Below are 22,574 nucleotides of genomic sequence, written 5' to 3'. Positions count from 1 at the left end.
AAACTCATCTGGTTTAGTTTTTGAAAGCCTGTTGGACTATAATGCTATGTCATAATCCAGGCTCTGCAACAAAAAAAAAAATTTCACAAGGCCAGGCTTTGAGCAACCTGGTCTGGTGGGAGGTGTCCCTGCCCATGGCGGGGGGGGGTGGAACTTGATGATCTTTAAGGTCCCTTCCAACCCAAACCATTCTATGGTTCTATGATATCGGCATGTTGGAAAGCGACCAAGTCGTACTTTCCTTGATAAGATTAGAGTTTTGCCATTAGGGTCTAACAAACTATGCTATTTGTTATAGGACTTTAATACTAAAAAGCATGTGTGTGCTTGTTAAAATTCCCAGAAATAAATAAATGATAGGGAATTAATTTAAGATTTATCATTCACATTAATATTTCTTAAAAAGAAACAGTGTTTTTAATAGCAGTTGTCTCCAGGTAGTAGCTGCTTTCTTTTCATCTTTTAAACCTGTGCTGTGACCTGATTAAAACATATAGTTTTAAAAGCTAGCACTATTTTTATGGTGGAAGCCTCTTTTTACTGTGCAGCATCAGAAATGAACTTAACTAGAATCGATGGGGGAAGGGGATACCAACAGGAGAGCTGAAGGTAAGCCAAGGGTTGGCATGGCACCGCCTGAGGGTGGCAACGCTAGTGGGAACATTTGCACTGCTCCTGGGAGCACGGAGGGCTCAGGAGCGTATCTGAAATGCTTGTACACCAACGCACGCAGTATGAGAAACAAACAGGATGAACTGGAAGCGTTGGTCCGTTCCCATCGGTATTAGTGAGACTTGGTGGAATGAGTGCCATGATTGAAGTGCTGGGATGGAGGGCTACAGGCTGTTGAGGAGGGATAGGCAGGGCAGGCAAGGTGGAGAGGTGTCGCACTAAACGTAAGGGAGAGGTTTGATTGTACAGCCCTTACAGTTAGTGATGGTGTGGTGGAGAGCCTCTGGGTGAGGATTAGGGGGAAGGAAAAAAAAAAAAAAAAAGGAGATGTTGCAGTGGGCGTCTACTACCCATCGCCCAGCCAGGATGTAAGCGCTGATGAGTTATTCTATAGGCAATTAGGAGAAATCTCTGGATCGGTAGCCCTTGTCCTTATGGGAGATTTCAACTTCCCAGGCATAAACTGGGAATATCATACTGCTGTGATGAGCAGGTCTGGGAAATTCTTGAAGATTGTGGGTGATAACTTCTTGTCACAAGTACTCAGTGAGCCAACTAGGAAAGATGCCCTCCTAGACTTGCTGCTTGTGAATAGCGAAGCACTCGTGGGGGATGTGTTGGTAGGTGGCTGTCTTGGCCACAGTGATCATGAAAAGGCTGAGTTTAAAATTTTCAGCGTAACGAGAAAAAAGGACAGCAGAGTTGCTACTCTGGACTTCAGGAGAGCAAACTTTAAGCTATTCAGGGAGCTATTTATCAGTGCCCCCTGAGGATCTGCTTTTGAGGGCTTAGGAGTCCATGAGTGCCGGTCAGTCTTTAGGAACCACCTTTTAGAAGCACGGGATCAGGCAATCCCATTGTGTTATTGTAATGGGCTTGTGTGCCAAGATTTTGGTAGCAGGGGACTACAGGGGTGGCTTCTGTGAGAAGCTGCTAGAAGCTTCCCCTATGTTTGATAGAGCCCATTCTAGCTGGCTCCAAGACAGACCCACCGCTGGCCAAGGCTGACCCAATCAGTGATGGTGGTAGCGCCTCTGTGATAACATATTTAGAAGGGGAAAATAAACACCTGTGCAACAGCAACTGCAGCCGGCGAGAGGAGTGAGAATATGTGAAACAACTCTGCAGACACCAAGGTCAGTGAAGAAGGAGGGAGAGGAGGTGCCAGAGCAGAGATTCCCCTGCAGCCTGTGGTAAAGACCATGGTGAGGCAGGCTGTCCCCCTGCAGCCCATGGAGGTTAACAGCGGAGCAGTGTCATGGTTCAACCCCAGCGGGCAACTAAGACCACACAGCCAGCCACTTGCTCGCTCCCCCCACGGCGGGATGGGGGAGAGAATCAGAAGATTAAAAGTGAGAAAAATTGTGGGTTGAGATAAAGACAGTTTAATAAGTAAAGCAAAAGCCACGCACGCAAGCAAAGCAAAACAAGGAGTTCATTCCCTGCTTCCCATCGGAAAGCGGGTGTTCAGCCACCTCCAGGAAAGCAGGGCTCCATCACACGTAACGGTTACTTGGGAAGACAAACACCGTAACTCTGAACGTCCCCTCTTTCCTTCTTCTTCCCCAGCTTTATATACTGAGCATGACGTTGTATGGCATGGAATATCCCTTTGGTCAGCTGGGGTCAGCTGTCCTGGCTGTGTCTCCTCCCAACTTTTTGTGCACTCCCAACCTACTCGCTGGTGGCCGGTGTGAGGAGCAGAAAAGACCTTGACTGCTTAGCAACAACCAAAAACACCAGTGTGCTATCAACACTGTTCCCATTCCAAATCCAAAATGGCACTATACCAGCTGCTAGTAAGAAAGGCAACTCTATCCCAGCTGAAACCATGTCAAGCAGATATCCACCTGCAGCCTGTGGAGGACCCCACACTGGAGCAGGCGGATGCGTCCAAAGGAGGCTACGACGCCGTGGGAATGCCATGCTGGAGCAGGCTCCTGGCAGGACCTGCGAACCCGTGGGGAGAGGAGCCCACGCTGGAGCAGGCTTGCTGGCAGGATTTGTGACCCCATGGGGGACCCACGCTGCAGCAGTCTGTTCCTGAAGGACTGCATCGCATGGAAAGGACCCACACTGGGGCAGTTTGTGAAGAACCGCAGCCTGTGGGAAGGACTCATGTTGGAGAAGTTTTTGGAGAACTGTCTCCCATGGGAGGGACCCCACGCTGGTGCGGGGAAGAGTGTGAGGAGTCCTCCCCCTGAGGAGGAAGGAACGGCAGAGACAATATGTGATGAACTGACTGCACCCCTCATTTCCTGTCCCCCTGCGTCACTGAAGGGGGAGGAGGTAGAGAAATCAGGAATGGGGGGAAGGTGTTTTAAGATTTGTTTTTATTTTCTCATTACACTACTCTGATTTGATTGGTTTGATCAAATTTTAATTTAATTTTTCCCCAAGTCAAGTCTGTTTTGCCCATGACGGTAATTGGTGAGTGATCTCTCCTTGCCCTTATCTCGACCCATGAGCCTTTCGTTACATTTTCTCTCCCCTGTCCAGTTGAGGATGCGGAGTGATAGAGCGGCTTGCCAGCGTCCAGCCAGGATCAACCCACCACAGTCAAAGTTCAAGCAAACAGGGCAGAAGACCAGCTTGGCTGAACAGGGAACTCCTCATGGAACGCAAGAGGAAAAAGAAATTGTATGATCTCTGGAAGCAAGGTCAGGCTTCGCAGGAAAAGTACACAGCTGTGGAGAGCAGGGAGAAGACACAAAAGGCCAAAGCCCAATTAGAGTTGAAACTGGCCAGTGTTGTGTCAGATAACAAGAATGGCTTTTTTAAGTATGTTAATAGCAAGAGGAGGTCTAAGGAAAACATTGGACCGATACTTGTTGAAGATGGCCACCTGACTAATAGGGATGAAGAAGCAGCGGAGGCATTCAATGCATTTTTTTGCCTCGGTCTTTAATAATACTGATAGACTTTGGGCTGCCCGGTCCCCTGAGTCGGAGGACCACGAGTGTGAGAACAGTGACTTTCCATTTGTGGACACTGAAATTGTAAGGGACCAGCTGTATCAGCTGAATGTTCAGAAGTCCATGGGGCCTGTTGGGATTCATCTCAGAGTACTGAAGGAGCTAGCGGATGGTACGGCAGGACCCCTCTCGATCATCTGCCAAAGGTCTTGGGAGTCTGGGGAGGTCCCTGCTGACTGGAAGCTAGCCAACGTTGTTCCAATTTATAAGAAGGGCATGAGGGAAGACCCAGGAAACTACCGCCCTGTTAGTCTAACCTCAGTACCTGGAAAAACTATGGAGAAGATCATACTGGGTACTACTGAAAGGCATTTAAAGAATAATGCAATCGTCAGGAACGCTCAACATGGGTTCACAAAGGGAAAGTCCTGTCTAACTAATTTGATCTCCTTCTACGGTAAGGTCACCCACCTAGTGGATGAAGGGAAGGCTGTGGATGTAGTTTTTCTGGATTTTAGTAAGGCCTTTGATACTGTCCCTCACAGCATCCTTCTGGACAAGTTGTCCAACTGTGGCATGATGGGGTTCACAGCGCACTGGATGAAGAACTGGCTGAAGGGCAGAGCTCAAAGGGTTGTAGCGAATGGGGCTACATCTGGCCGGCACCAGTGGTGTTCCTCAGGGCTCAATTAAGGGCCAGTTCTGTTCAATATTTTTATCAATGATCTGTATGCAGGAGTTGAATGCATCATTAGCAAGTTTGCTGGTGATACCAAACTGGGAGGAGCTGTTGACTCTCTGGAGGGACAAGAGGCCTTGCAGAGGGATCTAGATAGATGGGAGCATTGGGCAATCATCAATGGCATGAGATTTAACAAATGCCCGATTCTGCACTTGGGATGGAGTAATGCCGGGCACAAGTATAGATTGGGAGAGGAGTGGCTGGAGAGCAGCCCCGCAGAAAGGGATCTGGGGGTGCTGGTTGACAGCAGGCTCAATATGAGTCAGCAGCGTGCCCTGGCAGCCAAGAGGGCAAACCGCATCCTGGGGTGTATCAAACACAGTATAACCAGCCGGTCAAAAGAGGTGATTATCCCGCTGTATTTAGCGTTGGAGCAGCCTCACCTTGAGTACTGTTTGCAGCACTGGGCCCCACAATTTAAGAAGGATGTGAAGGTACCCGAAGAGCTGGAAGGCATGTCCTATGAGGAGCGGCTAAGGAGTTTGGGTTTGTCTAGTTTGGAGAAAAGGAGGCTGAGGGGCGACCTCATTGCTCTCTACAGCTTCCTGAGGAGGGGAAGTGGGGAGGGAGGTGCTGAGCTCTTCTCCCTGGTATCCAGTGACAGGATGCGTGGGAACGGTTCAAAGCTGCATCAGGGGATGTTCAGACTTGACATTAGGAAGCATTTCTTTACCGAGAGTGTGGTCAAACACCGGAACAGGCTTCCTAGAGAGATGGTCGATGCCCCATGCCTGACAGTGCTTAAGAGGCATTTGGAAAATTCCCCTAGTAACGTGCTTCAACTTTTGGTCAGCCCTGAAGTGGTCCCCTCTCAGTCCTCTCCAGGCTAAACAGACCCAGGTCTCTCAGCCTTTCCTCATAAGAGAGGTGCTCCATTACCTTGATCATCTTTGTAGCCCTCCGCTGGACTCTTTCCAGCAGTTCCCTGTCCTTCTTGAACTGGGGAGCCCAGAATTGGACACGGTACTCCAGATGTGGCCTCACCAGGGCAGAGTAGAGGGGGAGGATGACCTCCCTCAACCTGCCGGCCACGCTCTTTTTAATGCACCCCAGGAGACCATTGGCCTTCTTGGCCACAAGGGAACATTACTGCCTCACGGTAAACTTGTTGTCCACCAGGACTCCCAGGTCTCTCTCTGCAGAGCTGCTTTCCAGCAGGTCAGCCCCTAACCTGTACTGGTGCATGGGGTTATTCCTCCCTAGGTGCAGGACCCTACACTTGCCCTTGTTGAACTTCATTACGTTCCTCTCTGCCCAAATTTCTGATCTGTCCAAGTCTCGCTGAACGGCAGCACAGCCCTCTGCTGTGTCAGCCACCCCTCCCAGTTTTGTATCATCAGCAAACTTGCTGAGGGTGCACTCTGTCCCCTCATCCAGGTCATTGATGAATATGTTGAACAAGACTGGACCCAATACTGACCCCTGGGGAACACCGCTAGTTACAGGCCTCCAACTAGACTCTGCGCCGCTGATCACAACCCTCTGAGCTCTGCCATTCAGCCAGTTCTCAGTCCACCTCACTGTCCATTCATCTAACCCACACTTCCTAAGCTTACCTATGAGGATGCTATGGGAGACAGTGTCAAAAGCCTTGCTGAAGTCAAGGTAGACAATGTCCACTGCTCTCCCCTCATCCACCCCAGCCAGTCATACCATCCTGGAAGGCTATCAGATTGGTCAAGTATGATTTCCCCTTGATGAACCCACGTTGACCACTCCTGATAACCTTCTTTTCCTCTACATGTTTAGAGATGACATCCACGATGAGCTGTTTCATCACCTTTCCAGGGATGGAGGTGAGGCTGACCGGCCTGTAGTTTCCCGGGTTCTCTTTCTTGACCTTTTTGAAGACTGGTGTGACACTAGCTTTCCTCCAGTCCTCAGGTACCTCTCCTGTTCTCCATGACCTTTCAAAGATGACGGAGAGCGGCTTAGCATTAACATCTGCCAGCTCCCTCAGCACTCGTGGGTGCATCCCATCCGGGCCCATGGATTTGTGGGTGTCGAATTTGCCTAAATGATCTCTAACCTGATCCTCCTCAATCAAGGGAGAGTCTTCCTTTCTCCAGACTCTGTCTTATCTCCAGGGTCTGGGATTCCCGAGAGCCGGCCTTAGCAGTAAAGACTGAAGCAAAGAAGGCATTCAGTAATGCCACCTTCTCTGCATCCTCTGTCACCAGGGCACCTACCTCATTCAGCAGCGGGCCCACATTTTCCTTAGTCTTCCTTTTTCTACTGATGTACTTGAAGAAGCCCTTCTTATTGCCCTTGACATCCCTTGCCAGGTTTAATTCCAAGTGGGCCCTAGCCTTCCTCGTTGCATCCCTGCATACTCTGACAACGTTCCTATACTTCTCCCAATTGGCCAGTCCCTTTTTCCACATTCTGTAAACTTCCTTCTTCCATCTGAGTTTTTTCAGAAGCTCCTTGCTCATCCATGCACGTTTCCTGCCTCCTTTTCCTGATTTCTTGCTCCTAGGGATATGCACAATCCATTACCATTCAGCGCTGGGCTTTTGGTATCTCCACTATCATCAACAGAGTCCGACCTTGAGGTCCCAACCATTTTGTTCTCACCCCTCTCCTTTCCCTATTCTGCAGCTACCAATGATCCCTAAGACTCACCTATTACAGAAACCTCTCCTTTTGCCACCTTCACAAGCTCTCGTAGGGACTACAGTGCGAGCATGTATTCCCTCTACCAACACCGTCACCACAGCTCTAATTTTAGGGTACTAGAACCAAATTTGTAAGAAAGAATTCTGAAAAGAGTAACTCAAATAACTACCTGCCGCTTGGCTTGTAGCCTAGACAGGATGCATTTTGTTCTTTTCTTGTAGATTGCCTCCTTTAACATCCTGCTACTCTGAAGAAGAAATCCCAATTCCCCATGACTCTTGGTTCACTATATTTTCAGTACAAATGGGAAAATATGGCTCATGGAATCCACTATTTTAATATTGCCAGATCAGTGATCTATCCCGTGGATCATCAACAATGGGCCTGGCAAGGAACGAAAGGATAGCAATCAGTAGACTTTGAAGCTTGCATCCCTGAGCCAGGTCTGGAGTTCATGTGTGAAGGAAATTCCTTTAGAACCTTTGATATGTGCCTTAATTCCTCTAGCAGACTCTGTAATTTCTCAATGGACCCCAGTGAACTGAGACGATACTCGTCTATGTCTGGAACAGCTGTGTTTCTTTACGATTTTCCTGTATATATTGACTCTGCATATAACCATACTTTTTGTTATTTAATCTATGTACCTGTTATTTTACAACCCTATCTGGATGTGATTTTAACTATACTGCCCCGATTATCACTTATCAAGTACTGTCAACTAATTATACCCTCTACCACCACATACATCACCCCTACCCCTATTATCTCGAATTGAACAGGTTTTGCCACATGAAGACTTACATTGACTATTGAAACATGCAAAGGAGCAGGCACAACAAATTTTAATAGATGTCCACCATGATATCACAGAGATCAAACAAATCCTGGAATGTGTTCAAAAAATAGTCAAGTATAGTTGGTGGGAATCCCTTCTAGGATGGTCTCCAACAGCTATGGGGATGTCCCACTTCATTCCCCTAGATTTTATACTTATTTTGGGTGGTTTCTTACTTGTTCTAGTCATATTATATATTCGTACTTGGCTTCTGGCTTGCATTATTCTGATGGTTTCTTGACGCATCGCCTTATTGACTGCCTTGATTCTAACCCTTCATCACTCCATGACCAAAGTCCCCTCCGCACCTGACACCCTTGGGAAGGTGGGAGGCATTGACATCGTTCTTGGCCTTACGCCACCATGACAAGATGACCATCCTTTCCCCCGCTGAGTTGCGTAAGCATGGGTGGAAACGGGGGACTAGTATTGCCTTATATGGTATTTCTGGGTCCCATGCACACCAAGGATGGAACCGGCATAGAGGGGAAAGCAGATGTGGGATGTGATGATTGGTTAACAAGTCCAGATAATGCTTCCACGACTAATAAAAGAGGAAAGTCTGACCAGGCAAGTATCGTCTCAGCATGTTCATCATGGTCTATTGAGAAATGACAGATTCCGCTAGGGGAATTAAGGCACATATCAAAGGTTCTAAAGGAATTTCCTTCACACACGAACCCCAGCTCTGGCTAAGCTGTGGAAATACAGTATGTTAATGTTAATCTAATGATGAGTAGCAAACAAAACCTAAAAGCTTTAGGTTTTATTTGCTTGTTTAAGAATGTAAATAGACTTTCAATATTTGTCAAAGAAATCTTACCCCAGCAGAATTTTAGCATGAACCTCTTTGTTAGTCCTTGAAATTTCTCTCAGAGAGGTAATTTCTGCATCAAACCAGAATCCTCTTTCTTCTGGATCCTCAACATTGTAGTTAACCATCACCACATCACCCACTTTTAGTTCACTCCACTTCAGTATGGTTCTTGCTCGTGGTCGAAGATTTTTGGTGTCCATTTCTATTATGCCATTTTCTGGATACCTTGAAAGGCAAAACCAAACAGAAGTGACAATTAGTATTCCCAAAGTAGTAAGACATAAGTTAAAGACAATGTTTTTCAGAAGCACGATATTCAAAATAACTTTTGGGAGTGTTAATCCTTAACTCGGTTTAAAAATTTAATCTAATATGTTTTTTCTAAATTTTATATTAGTCTAAATGCAGACTAGTGAGTTGACTAATCTCATAGTGGAAAAAGCATCCAGCAAGCCAAAGGAAAAAAAAATCCATGAGCATTTGATGATTTCTTTTTATAAATTCAAGTTTCCACACAGGCACAGATTAAATCTGTTCTCAGTAAAGTCAAAAGACCCAATTAAGCCAACAGTGAAAAAGCAACAAAGATTGAAACCCAAATCTTCAAAACTGCTCAATTTAGTTAAACTTGGCTTTCATACATTTGTCACATTTCCACCAATATCAATAAAAACAGCTAAGACAATGTTAGCTCATTAAAAAAAAATCGACCCTACAAACAGCATGTATAAAAAAAATCTTGTGCTGAAGATTTCACAAGTCCACATTCCATTTACCAAACAATGTTTAAAAAATGTTTAACTGCAGAAACGCATAACCAAAATCAGGACTATTTCTAATATACATGGCAGGTAATATTTTTAAAGTCTTTTCTCTCTTCAGTTACAAAATTAGAATCCTATTATCTTAAATCATTACTTCAGGATTTCTCTTAATGAGATACAGTAAAGGTTGAGAATTAAAAGAAATAAAGAAAGAAAGAAAAGAAAGAAAGAAAGAAAGAAAGAAAGAAAGAAAGAAAGAAAGAAAGAAAGAAAGAAAAAAAGACAGTTCACTAAAAGACATTTATGGGATTTTGGTTTTTTTATTAGATTTTTTTTTTTTTAACTAGAAAACTTATTTCCCCCCCCAACGCAAACCAGCTAATTTAGAGTGAGCTTTGATATGTGCCTTAATTCCCCTAGCGGAATCTGTCATTTCTCAATAGACCATGATGAACATGCTGAGACGATACTTGCCTGGTCAGACTTTCCTCTTTTATTAGTCGTGGAAGCATTATCTGGACTTGTTAACCAATCATCACATCCCACATCTGCTTTCCCCTCTATGCCGGTTCCATCCTTGGTGTGCATGGGACCCAGAAATACCATATAAGGCAATACTAGTCCCCCGTTTCCACCCATGCTTACGCAACTCAGCGGGGGAAAGGATGGTCATCTTGTCATGGTGGCGTAAGGCCAAGAACGATGTCAATGCCTCCCACCTTCCCAAGGGTGTCAGGTGCGGAGGGGACTTTGGTCATGGAGTGATGAAGGGTTAGAATCAAGGCAGTCAATAAGGCGATGCGTCAAGAAACCATCAGAATAATGCAAGCCAGAAGCCAAGTACGAATATATAATATGACTAGAACAAGTAAGAAACCACCCAAAATAAGTATAAAATCTAGGGGAATGAAGTGGGACATCCCCATAGCTGTTGGAGACCATCCTAGAAGGGATTCCCACCAACTATACTTGACTATTTTTTGAACACATTCCAGGATTTGTTTGATCTCTGTGATATCATGGTGGACATCTATTAAAATTTGTTGTGCCTGCTCCTTTGCATGTTTCAATAGTCAATGTAAGTCTTCATGTGGCAAAACCTGTTCAATTCGAGATAATAGGGGTAGGGGTGATGTATGTGGTGGTAGAGGGTATAATTAGTTGACAGTACTTGATAAGTGATAATCGGGGCAGTATAGTTAAAATCACATCCAGATAGGGTTGTAAAATAACAGGTACATAGATTAAATAACAAAAAGTATGGTTATATGCAGAGTCAATATATACAGGAAAATCGTAAAGAAACACAGCTGTTCCAGACATAGACGAGTATCGTCTCAGTTCACTGGGGTCCATTGAGAAATTACAGAGTCTGCTAGAGGAATTAAGGCACATATCAAAGGTTCTAAAGGAATTTCCTTCACACATGAACTCCAGACCTGGCTCAGGGATGCAAGCTTCAAAGTCTACTGATTGCTATCCTTTCGTTCCTTGCCAGGCCCATTGTTGATGATCCACGGGATAGATCACTGATCTGGCAATATTAAAATAGTGGATTCCATGAGCCATATTTTCCCATTTGTACTGAAAATATAGTGAACCAAGAGTCATGGGGAATTGGGATTTCTTCTTCAGAGTAGCAGGATGTTAAAGGAGGCAATCTACAAGAAAAGAACAAAATGCATCCTGTCTAGGCTACAAGCCAAGCGGCAGGTAGTTATTTGAGTTACTCTTTTCAGAATTCTTTCTTACAAATTTGGTTCTAGTACCCTAAAATTAGAGCTGTGGTGACGGTGTTGGTAGAGGGAATACATGCTCGCACTGTAGTCCCTACGAGAGCTTGTGAAGGTGGCAAAAGGAGAGGTTTCTGTAATAGGTGAGTCTTAGGGATCATTGGTAGCTGCAGAATAGGGAAAGGAGAGGGGTGAGAACAAAATGGTTGGGACCTCAAGGTCGGACTCTGTTGATGATAGTGGAGATACCAAAAGCCCAGCGCTGAATGGTAATGGATTGTGCATATCCCTAGGAGCAAGAAATCAGGAAAAGGAGGCAGGAAACGTGCATGGATGAGCAAGGAGCTTCTGAAAAAACTCAGATGGAAGAAGGAAGTTTACAGAATGTGGAAAAAGGGACTGGCCAATTGGGAGAAGTATAGGAACGTTGTCAGAGTATGCAGGGATGCAACGAGGAAGGCTAGGGCCCACTTGGAATTAAACCTGGCAAGGGATGTCAAGGGCAATAAGAAGGGCTTCTTCAAGTACATCAGTAGAAAAAGGAAGACTAAGGAAAATGTGGGCCCGCTGCTGAATGAGGTAGGTGCCCTGGTGACAGAGGATGCAGAGAAGGTGGCATTACTGAATGCCTTCTTTGCTTCAGTCTTTACTGCTAAGGCCGGCTCTCGGGAATCCCAGACCCTGGAGATAAGACAGAGTCTGGAGAAAGGAAGACTCTCCCTTGATTGAGGAGGATCAGGTTAGAGATCATTTAGGCAAATTCGACACCCACAAATCCATGGGCCCGGATGGGATGCACCCACGAGTGCTGAGGGAGCTGGCAGATGTTAATGCTAAGCCGCTCTCCGTCATCTTTGAAAGGTCATGGAGAACAGGAGAGGTACCTGAGGACTGGAGGAAAGCTAGTGTCACACCAGTCTTCAAAAAGGTCAAGAAAGAGAACCCGGGAAACTACAGGCCGGTCAGCCTCACCTCCATCCCTGGAAAGGTGATGAAACAGCTCATCGTGGATGTCATCTCTAAACATGTAGAGGAAAAGAAGGTTATCAGGAGTGGTCAACGTGGGTTCATCAAGGGGAAATCATACTTGACCAATCTGATAGCCTTCCAGGATGGTATGACTGGCTGGGGTGGATGAGGGGAGAGCAGTGGACATTGTCTACCTTGACTTCAGCAAGGCTTTTGACACTGTCTCCCATAGCATCCTCATAGGTAAGCTTAGGAAGTGTGGGTTAGATGAATGGACAGTGAGGTGGACTGAGAACTGGCTGAATGGCAGAGCTCAGAGGGTTGTGATCAGCGGCGCAGAGTCTAGTTGGAGGCCTGTAACTAGCGGTGTTCCCCAGGGGTCAGTATTGGGTCCAGTCTTGTTCAACATATTCATCAATGACCTGGATGAGGGGACAGAGTGCACCCTCAGCAAGTTTGCTGATGATACAAAACTGGGAGGGGTGGCTGACACAGCAGAGGGCTGTGCTGCCGTTCAGCGAGACTTGGACAGATCAGAAATTTGGGCAGAGAGGAACGTAATGAAGTTCAACAAGGGCAAGTGTAGGGTCCTGCACCTAGGGAGGAATAACCCCATGCACCAGTACAGGTTAGGGGCTGACCTGCTGGAAAGCAGCTCTGCAGAGAGAGACCTGGGAGTCCTGGTGGACAACAAGTTTACCGTGAGGCAGTAATGTTCCCTTGTGGCCAAGAAGGCCAATGGTCTCCTGGGGTGCATTAAAAAGAGCGTGGCCGGCAGGTTGAGGGAGGTCATCCTCCCCCTCTACTCTGCCCTGGTGAGGCCACATCTGGAGTACCGTGTCCAATTCTGGGCTCCCCAGTTCAAGAAGGACAGGGAACTGCTGGAAAGAGTCCAGCGGAGGGCTACAAAGATGATCAAGGTAATGGAGCACCTCTCTTATGAGGAAAGGCTGAGAGACCTGGGTCTGTTTAGCCTGGAGAGGACTGAGAGGGGACCACTTCAGGGCTGACCAAAAGTTGAAGCACGTTACTAGGGGAATTTTCCAAATGCCTCTTAAGCACTGTCAGGCATGGGGCATCGACCATCTCTCTAGGAAGCCTGTTCCGGTGTTTGACCACACTCTCGGTAAAGAAATGCTTCCTAATGTCAAGTCTGAACATCCCCTGATGCAGCTTTGAACCGTTCCCACGCATCCTGTCACTGGATACCAGGGAGAAGAGCTCAGCACCTCCCTCCCCACTTCCCCTCCTCAGGAAGCTGTAGAGAGCAATGAGGTCGCCCCTCAGCCTCCTTTTCTCCAAACTAGACAAACCCAAACTCCTTAGCCGCTCCTCATAGGACATGCCTTCCAGCTCTTCGGGTACCTTCACATCCTTCTTAAATTGTGGGGCCCAGTGCTGCAAACAGTACTCAAGGTGAGGCTGCTCCAACGCTAAATACAGCGGGATAATCACCTCTTTTGACCGGCTGGTTATACTGTGTTTGATACACCCCAGGATGCGGTTTGCCCTCTTGGCTGCCAGGGCACGCTGCTGACTCATATTGAGCCTGCTGTCAACCAGCACCCCCAGATCCCTTTCTGCGGGGCTGCTCTCCAGCCACTCCTCTCCCAATCTATACTTGTGCCCGGCATTACTCCATCCCAAGTGCAGAATCGGGCATTTGTTAAATCTCATGCCATTGATGATTGCCCAATGCTCCCATCTATCTAGATCCCTCTGCAAGGCCTCTTGTCCCTCCAGAGAGTCAACAGCTCCTCCCAGTTTGGTATCACCAGCAAACTTGCTAATGATGCATTCAACTCCTGCATACAGATCATTGATAAAAATATTGAACAGAACTGGCCCTTAATTGAGCCCTGAGGAACACCACTGGTGCCGGCCAGATGTAGCCCCATTCGCTACAACCCTTTGAGCTCTGCCCTTCAGCCAGTTCTTCATCCAGTGCGCTGTGAACCCCATCATGCCACAGTTGGACAACTTGTCCAGAAGGATGCTGTGAGGGACAGTATCAAAGGCCTTACTAAAATCCAGAAAAACTACATCCACAGCCTTCCCTTCATCCACTAGGTGGGTGACCTTACCGTAGAAGGAGATCAAATTAGTTAGACAGGACTTTCCCTTTGTGAACCCATGTTGAGCGTTCCTGACGATTGCATTATTCTTTAAATGCCTTTCAGTAGTACCCAGTATGATCTTCTCCATAGTTTTTCCAGGTACTGAGGTTAGACTAACAGGGCGGTAGTTTCCTGGGTCTTCCCTCATGCCCTTCTTATAAATTGGAACAACGTTGGCTAGCTTCCAGTCAGCAGGGACCTCCCCAGACTCCCAAGACCTTTGGCAGATGATCGAGAGGGGTCCTGCCGTACCATCCGCTAGCTCCTTCAGTACTCTGAGATGAATCCCAACAGGCCCCATGGACTTCTGAACATTCAGCTGATACAGCTGGTCCCTTACAATTTCAGTGTCCACAAATGGAAAGTCACTGTTCTCACACTCGTGGTCCTCCGACTCAGGGGACCGGGCAGCCCAAAGTCTATCAGTATTATTAAAGACCGAGGCAAAAAAATGCATTGAATGCCTCCGCTGCTTCTTCATCCCTATTAGTCAGGTGGCCATCTTCAACAAGTATCGGTCCAATGTTTTCCTTAGACCTCCTCTTGCTATTAACATACTTAAAAAAGCCATTCTTGTTATCTGACACAACACTGGCCAGTTTCAACTCTAATTGGGCTTTGGCCTTTTGTGTCTTCTCCCTGCTCTCCACAGCTGTGTACTTTTCCTGCGAAGCCTGACCTTGCTTCCAGAGATCATACAATTTCTTTTTCCTCTTGCGTTCCATGAGGAGTTCCCTGTTCAGCCAAGCTGGTCTTCTGCCCTGTTTGCTTGAACTTTGACTGTGGTGGGTTGATCCTGGCTGGACGCTGGCAAGCCGCTCTATCACTCCGCATCCTCAACTGGACAGGGGAGAGAAAATGTAACGAAAGGCTCATGGGTCGAGATAAGGGCAAGGAGAGATCACTCACCAATTACCGTCATGGGCAAAACAGACTTGACTTGGGGAAAAATTAAATTAAAATTTGATCAAACCAATCAAATCAGAGTAGTGTAATGAGAAAATAAAAACAAATCTTAAAACACCTTCCCCCCATTCCTGATTTCTCTACCTCCTCCCCCTTCAGTGACGCAGGGGGACAGGAAATGAGGGGTGCAGTCAGTTCATCACATATTGTCTCTGCCGTTCCTTCCTCCTCAGGGGGAGGACTCCTCACACTCTTCCCCGCACCAGCGTGGGGTCCCTCCCATGGGAGACAGTTCTCCAAAAACTTCTCCAACATGAGTCCTTCCCACAGGCTGCGGTTCTTCACAAACTGCCCCAGTGTGGGTCCTTTCCATGCGATGCAGTCCTTCAGGAACAGACTGCTGCAGCGTGGGTCCCCCATGGGGTCACAAATCCTGCCAGCAAGCCTGCTCCAGCGTGGGCTCCTCTCCCCACGGGTTCGCAGGTCCTGCCAGGAGCCTGCTCCAGCATGGCATTCCCACGGCGTCGTAGCCTCCTTTGGACGCATCCGCCTGCTCCAGTGTGGGGTCCTCCACAGGCTGCAGGTGGATATCTGCTTGACATGGTTTCAGCTGGGATAGAGTTGCCTTTCTTACTAGCAGCTGGTATAGTGCCATTTTGGATTTGGAATGGGAACAGTGTTGATAGCACACTGGTGTTTTTGGTTGTTGCTAAGCAGTCAAGGTCTTTTCTGCTCCTCACACCGGCCACCAGCGAGTAGGTTGGGAGTGCACAAAAAGTTGGGAGGAGACACAGCCAGGACAGCTGACCCCAGCTGACCAAAGGGATATTCCATGCCATACAACGTCATGCTCAGTATATAAAGCTGGGGAAGAAGAAGGAAAGAGGGGACGTTCAGAGTTACGGTGTTTGTCTTCCCAAGTAACCGTTACGTGTGATGGAGCCCTGCTTTCCTGGAGGTGGCTGAACACCCGCTTTCCGATGGGAAGCAGGGAATGAACTCCTTGTTTTGCTTTGCTTGCGTGCGTGGCTTTTGCTTTACTTATTAAACTGTCTTTATCTCAACCCACAATTTTTCTCACTTTTAATCTTCTGATTCTCTCCCCCATCCCGCCGTGGGGGGAGCGAGCAAGTGGCTGGCTGTGTGGTCTTAGTTGCCCGCTGGGGTTGAACCATGACACTGCTCCGCTGTTAACCTCCATGGGCTGCAGGGGGACAGCCTGCCTCACCATGGTCTTTACCACAGGCTGCAGGGGAATCTCTGCTCTGGCACCTCCTCTCCCTCCTTCTTCACTGACCTTGGTGTCTGCAGAGTTGTTTCACATATTCTCACTCCTCTCGCCGGCTGCAGTTGCTGTTGCACAGGTGTTTATTTTCCCCTTCTAAATATGTTATCACAGAGGCGCTACCACCATCACTGATTGGGTCAGCCTTGGCCAGCGGTGGGTCTGTCTTGGAGCCAGCTAGAATGGGCTCTATCAAACATAGGGGAAGCTTCTAGCAGCTTCTCACAGAAGCCACCCCTGTAGTCCCCTGCTACCAAAATCTTGGCACACAAGCCCATTACAATAACACAATGGGATTGCCTGATCCCGTGCTTCTAAAAGGTGGTTCCTAAAGACTGACCGGCACTCATGGACTCCTAAGCCCTCAAAAGCAGATCCTCAGGGGGCACTGATAAATAGCTCCCTGAATAGCTTAAAGTTTGCTCTCCTGAAGTCCAGAGTAGCAACTCTGCTGTCCTTTTTTCTCGTTACGCTGAAAATTTTAAACTCAGCCTTTTCATGATCACTGTGGCCAAGACAGCCACCTACCAACACATCCCCCACGAGTGCTTCGCTATTCACAAGCAGCAAGTCTAGGAGGGCATCTTTCCTAGTTGGCTCACTGAGTACTTGTGACAAGAAGTTATCACCCACAATCTTCAAGAATTTCCCAGACCTGCTCATCACAGCAGTATGATATTCCCAGTTTATGCCTGGGAAGTTGAAATCTCCCATAAGGACAAGGGCTACCGATCCAGAGATTTCTCCTAATTGCCTATAGAATAACTCATCAGCGCTTACATCCTGGCTGGGCGATGGGTAGTAGACGCCCACTGCAACATCTCCTTTTTTTTTTTTTTTTTCCTTCCCCCTAATCCTCACCCAGAGGCTCTCCACCACACCATCACTAACTGTAAGGGCTGTACAATCAAACCTCTCCCTTACGTTTAGTGCGACACCTCTCCACCTTGCCTGCCCTGCCTATCCCTCCTCAACAGCCTGTAGCCCTCCATCCCAGCACTTCAATCATGGCACTCATTCCACCAAGTCTCACTAATACCGATGGGAACGGACCAACGCTTCCAGTTCATCCTGTTTGTTTCTCATACTGCGTGCGTTGGTGTACAAGCATTTCAGATACGCTCCTGAGCCCTCCGTGCTCCCAGGAGCAGTGCAAATGTTCCCACTAGCGTTGCCACCCTCAGGCGGTGCCATGCCAACCCTTGGCTTACCTTCAGCTCTCCTGTTGGTATCCCCTTCCCCCATCGATTCTAGTTAAGTTCATTTCTGATGCTGCACAGTAAAAAGAGGCTTCCACCATAAAAATAGTGCTAGCTTTTAAAACTATATGTTTTAATCAGGTCACAGCACAGGTTTAAAAGATGAAAAGAAAGCAGCTACTACCTGGAGACAACTGCTATTAAAAACACTGTTTCTTTTTAAGAAATATTAATGTGAATGATAAATCTTAAATTAATTCCCTATCATTTATTTATTTCTGGGAATTTTAACAAGCACACACATGCTTTTTAGTATTAAAGTCCTATAACAAATAGCATAGTTTGTTAGACCCTAATGGCAAAACTCTAATCTTATCAAGGAAAGTACGACTTGGTCGCTTTCCAACATGCCGATATCATAGAACCATAGAATGGTTTGGGTTGGAAGGGACCTTAAAGATCATCAAGTTCCACCCCCCCCCGCCATGGGCAGGGACACCTCCCACCAGACCAGGTTGCTCAAAGCCTGGCCTTGTGAAATTTTTTTTTTTGTTGCAGAGCCTGGATTATGACATAGCATTATAGTCCAACAGGCTTTCAAAAACTAAACCAGATGAGTTTAATATACTGATTAGACTTAGCCCCTATCTTGCAATAAAACTTTTTGCAGAATTATGTGGAGAATCACGGAAAAAGCGAAGGTAGCATATAGCGTTGGGAGATCCAGTTTACTTCAAAATTGAAGCAGGACTTAAACTTCAGAATACTAAAGAAGATGATAGATAAAAATGAAGTAGAAATAGAGTTTATGCCCACAGTAGAAAAATCTACTGAAAACTAACTGCACACAGTATATATAAGTGTGGCTAGAAAGATAACCAATATACATTGAGAAGATTCTGATGTTGTTATCAAGCAAATGACTTAAACAAGTGTGACTTATAGCATTTCTGGTACGTAAGAGTTACTCAACACTAAGAGCTGTATTGTCTCAGATTCAGTTCTGTGCCATCTTTCTTATCCCAGTAAGAACTCTGAAAAGAATCTTTTGCGATATATTACTGATGCACTTTGAGTATTTTTATCCTTCACAGCTATTCCATCTCTGTTCTGAGATGCATCCAATGAAAAGAATCTAAAGAAAGAAGATTATTGGGCAGCACGAATAGATTAAGATCACATATCAAAACCAGGCACCCAAAATATCCCATTTTATAGACAGAAGAGAAAATAGCTACTCTCCAGAAAAGAAAAAAGAAGGTAGTTATCACTGAGTTTCTTCTGTTACTGCCTGCTCAGAGACTTAAGTTGAGAAACCTTCCTTTGGAGGAACAGATAGCTTAAAAAGGGAATCTCTCAGAATCCAGTTTTCCGGTCCCATGTGTAGAATGTTGTAAAGAAGATTTGACTTTATGTTTTCAAAAGATTCTTGATGCTTCAAGAGGCCTTTTACATACCTCTCTAATGGATGCTGCTTCCCAGTGCATATCTGAAGGTCTATTGTGAGGACAGAATTTCTTCTTCTAAAATGAATTATTTTTCAGATGGCAACAGAAAAAAATTCCTAGAAATCATGCAAATTCTAGAATGGAACATCCAACTGCCAAACAATCAGGCTTTTGAAAGTGAATTGGTTTTTTTTTTTTTATAAATCTTCCATCAGCTCTGAACTACATGTCTTCCAGGAGTTTATTAAGAAATTTAACAAAAACAAAGCACGCTTGGGAGCCCTTCTCTTCTCTCATTTGTGCTTGACTTCTGAACTTCCAGACCACAGGAGAACTGTAAAGAAACAACGTTCATCCTTATTACTCCATGCTTTTCTCTGGATGCCAAGTTAGTCCTGAAGTCATTATATGAGAAGTTGTAGTCATTTTTTACCTTCCTCTCTTCCAGCACAGACATGCATCTGATCTCAGATATTATTATCAATTTAAGAAAAAAGTTCCTGATTTACAAAAAAAGGAAAAATTCAAAGTGACGTGGTTTAAGGAAAGTATAATTGTAACATTTTCTTTAGAAAAAAACCCACATGTAACCTTTTAACCATTCACCTCATGAACTTAAAAAGCCAATCTACTTGAAAAATCAAGACATTCATCTGGTTTTAGTCTAAATCAATACCTCTGTTATCTAGAAGCTGGATCAAGGATAAAAAACAAGGATGTTCTTATGTACTGCAAAAACCACACTGTTTACATGACTTCTCTCTATTTATTCTACAAATTTTAGCAATGGGGTGCTCTAACTTTATAGATATGAGCGCAAAAAGTGTGTCAGCTGAATATATCTTTCCCCTCTAGGTCTCACAATTTCTGCCCAACATGCAGGAAGTCTCATTATTAAAAGACTACCAGGTGCAGAGGCTTTTACAGTTGTTACCACTCACCTTAAGCCTGGTCAAAGGAATCCTTTCAATAGGCTAAGACACACCAATATTTATATTCAATGGGACATGGGAGGGAAGCAGCTAGCATTCATATTTGTCCATACCCAACATCACAGACTGAACATCCAGATACTTTTTTATAAGTGGAACACCATTTGTCACAAGCCTTTGAGACTCAGTCTAACTCACACTTTTGGAATCCTTTCTAAGTACATTAAGCACTATAATGCCGTTCCTCATTGCATCGTGTAAGGAATAAATTGTAATTTTATAGTAAACTTTTTACCTCAGATATATCCAATACTGTAATTCCACAAAAAATAGTATATTTTCCATGTTATGACCTCCACCATCTAGACTATTTCTCTCCTTCCCTTTCACTTGTCCCAAATAACAAACCAAAATAAGCATAGAGAAAATAGATTCAATTTAGGTAGTGCTACTTACTCCATGTCAAATTTCATCCTATATTTAAGCATGTTATTTATATGAATGACCACAATGTTAAATTAAAACCTACACTCTCAAATATACAAGATGAGTATGTAACTAAGGCAGCAGAAAATGGGAATATGCAGGGATATGTAAAACAAGCTAAAACAAGAGAAAAAACCCATACTCTTAAAAAGGCTCAAGAACTAAGAAAATACTGTAAAACTTTTCAGTTTTCTCACTTTCACTAAAGAATCTGTGTCAGTAAAACCTGAATTAAAAAATATTGCTAGATACAACTATGTTTAGTAAGGGTGTTTTCTTATTTATTGACTTTCTTTTAAAATCCTATGGTGATCCTCAAGAGACAAGAGAAGTTACATGCAGTAATTGTGCAGCATCAAGGCCTTCTGTTTCTCACTCTGCCCCCACAGCAAGCAGGCTAAGTGTGTGCAAGCAGTTGGGAAGAGACACTGCTGGGACAGCTGACCTGAACTGACCAAAGGGATATTCCATGCCATGTGACATCGTACTCAGCAATAAAAGCTCAGGGAAAGAGGAGGAAGGGGGGGGACGGACATTTGTGGTTGCGATGTTTGTCTTCCCAAGCAACCGTTATGTGTGCTGAGGCCCTGCTTTCCAAGAAGTGGCTGGATATCTGCCTGCTGATGGGAATTAGTGAAGGAATTCCTCTTTCTGCTTGGCTCGCACGCGCAGCTTTTGCTTCACCTTTTAAACTGTATCTCGATGCATAAGTTTTCTTGCCTTCCTTCTACTTTCTCCCTGTCCTGTGGGAGAGGGGAGTAAGCGAGCGGCTGTGTGGGTAACTTGGCTGCTGGCCAGGGTCAACCCACTATACTCCCTGTGACAATACAGGCTGCGGAGTGACTGGCTGGGTAGCGGCTCTGCAGAAAAGGACCTGGGGGTCCTGGTAGACAGCAAGCTGAACACGAGCCAGCAGTGCGCCCTGGCAGCAAAGGTGGCCAGCAGCACCCTGGGCTGCATCAACAAGAGCATAGGCAATAGATTGAGGGAAGTGACTATTTCTCTTTACTCGGCACTTGTTAGATCATATCTGGAATACTATGCCTGATTTAGGTCCCTCAATGCAAGGAAGATGTTGACAAGCTGGCGTTAGCCCAGTGGAGGGCTAGCAAGATGGCTGTCAAGATGTGCTCTGTGAGGAGAGGCTGGGGGACTGGGCTTGTTCAGTCAGGCGAAGGAAAAGCTTGGCAGGGGGATGGTGGTGGTGGCAGCTAATAGCAGCCTTTCAGTACCTACAAGGAGGTTGGTAGGACCTCTTAGCATGATCTTCCCCCCCCTCCCCCAAGAAAAACACACAGTCATGCTCCAGAATAAATAAAGCTGATTAAGGCTCTCGACTACAGCGGTGCGAGATATATTATGTCAGACAACATTCAATTTCCTCTTGAATGTTTGAATGAATGTTTGATTTCACCACCACCACCACCACCACCCCCTTTTTCTGCGTATCAGAAAATACAGCTGGGTATCAAACGATCTTTGCCGTAACACGGAGTCTCGGAAACAAAGCGTAGGTCTACTCCATGTTCCCAACCCCATCTCAAAACATTACAACAGACTTGTCCTTCAGCTGTAGCCTTCCTGGTGGATGGTTTTTCTAGACTGGATAATAAAACAAGCAGTGAAGGAGAACCAGTCTAGATACTGAGATGATCTCAGTGAGGATTTGAGCAGCTGTCAATCTGTGTCAAGCAAACCCCATAGTCTTCTCCGTAATGCAAGAAAGACGTTTTGATGGCTTTATGGGCACCAGGCTTATGGTCTCCATCTGCAGAGACATGCGGTTTCCCAAAGCGGAAAAAGAAACTGCTTCCATCTCTGGCAGGAATGCTCCTGTTGTGGGCAAGGAGCCTAAAGCCCTTCAGCCAGGGTGAAATCATCTGCTGTAGGAGATAGAAGGGAGGAGAAAAGAGCTACTTTATTGAAGAACACAGTAAGAAAAGGCTTGATAAGAAAAGGCTGTCAAGCATCCGGGAACAGCAACCATGCACGGAAGAAATAGGAACTAATAGCAGAATATGAACCTCAAAGAAAAAGCACAAAGAGATGGCAAATAGGATAAGAACATCTGGAACTGGGAACTGAAGGACGCACAGTACACACTACCCTATTTATCAATGTATTCTTCCTCC

The 22,574-nt window shown here is 45.7% G+C and overlaps 1 protein-coding gene across 1 annotated transcript in view; it reads right to left on the bottom strand.

The window, feature by feature from the left end:
- LOC141476623 (E3 ubiquitin-protein ligase UHRF2-like) overlaps positions 1-22,574 on the bottom strand; it is a 187,531-nt gene that overhangs the window by 61,721 nt on the left and 103,236 nt on the right. Inside the window, exon 4 of the mRNA XM_074165397.1 lies at positions 8,610-8,828. Coding sequence (XP_074021498.1) covers positions 8,610-8,828 — 219 coding nt within the window. The remainder of the gene's footprint in view (positions 1-8,609; positions 8,829-22,574) is intronic.

The sequence above is a fragment of the Numenius arquata genome, chromosome W (genome assembly GCF_964106895.1).
Source record: "Numenius arquata chromosome W, bNumArq3.hap1.1, whole genome shotgun sequence".
In the NCBI taxonomy this organism is placed as follows: domain Eukaryota; kingdom Metazoa; phylum Chordata; class Aves; order Charadriiformes; family Scolopacidae; genus Numenius; species Numenius arquata.
Note: the sequence above shows the minus strand (reverse complement) of the source record. Positions and strands in the feature narration are given on the sequence as shown.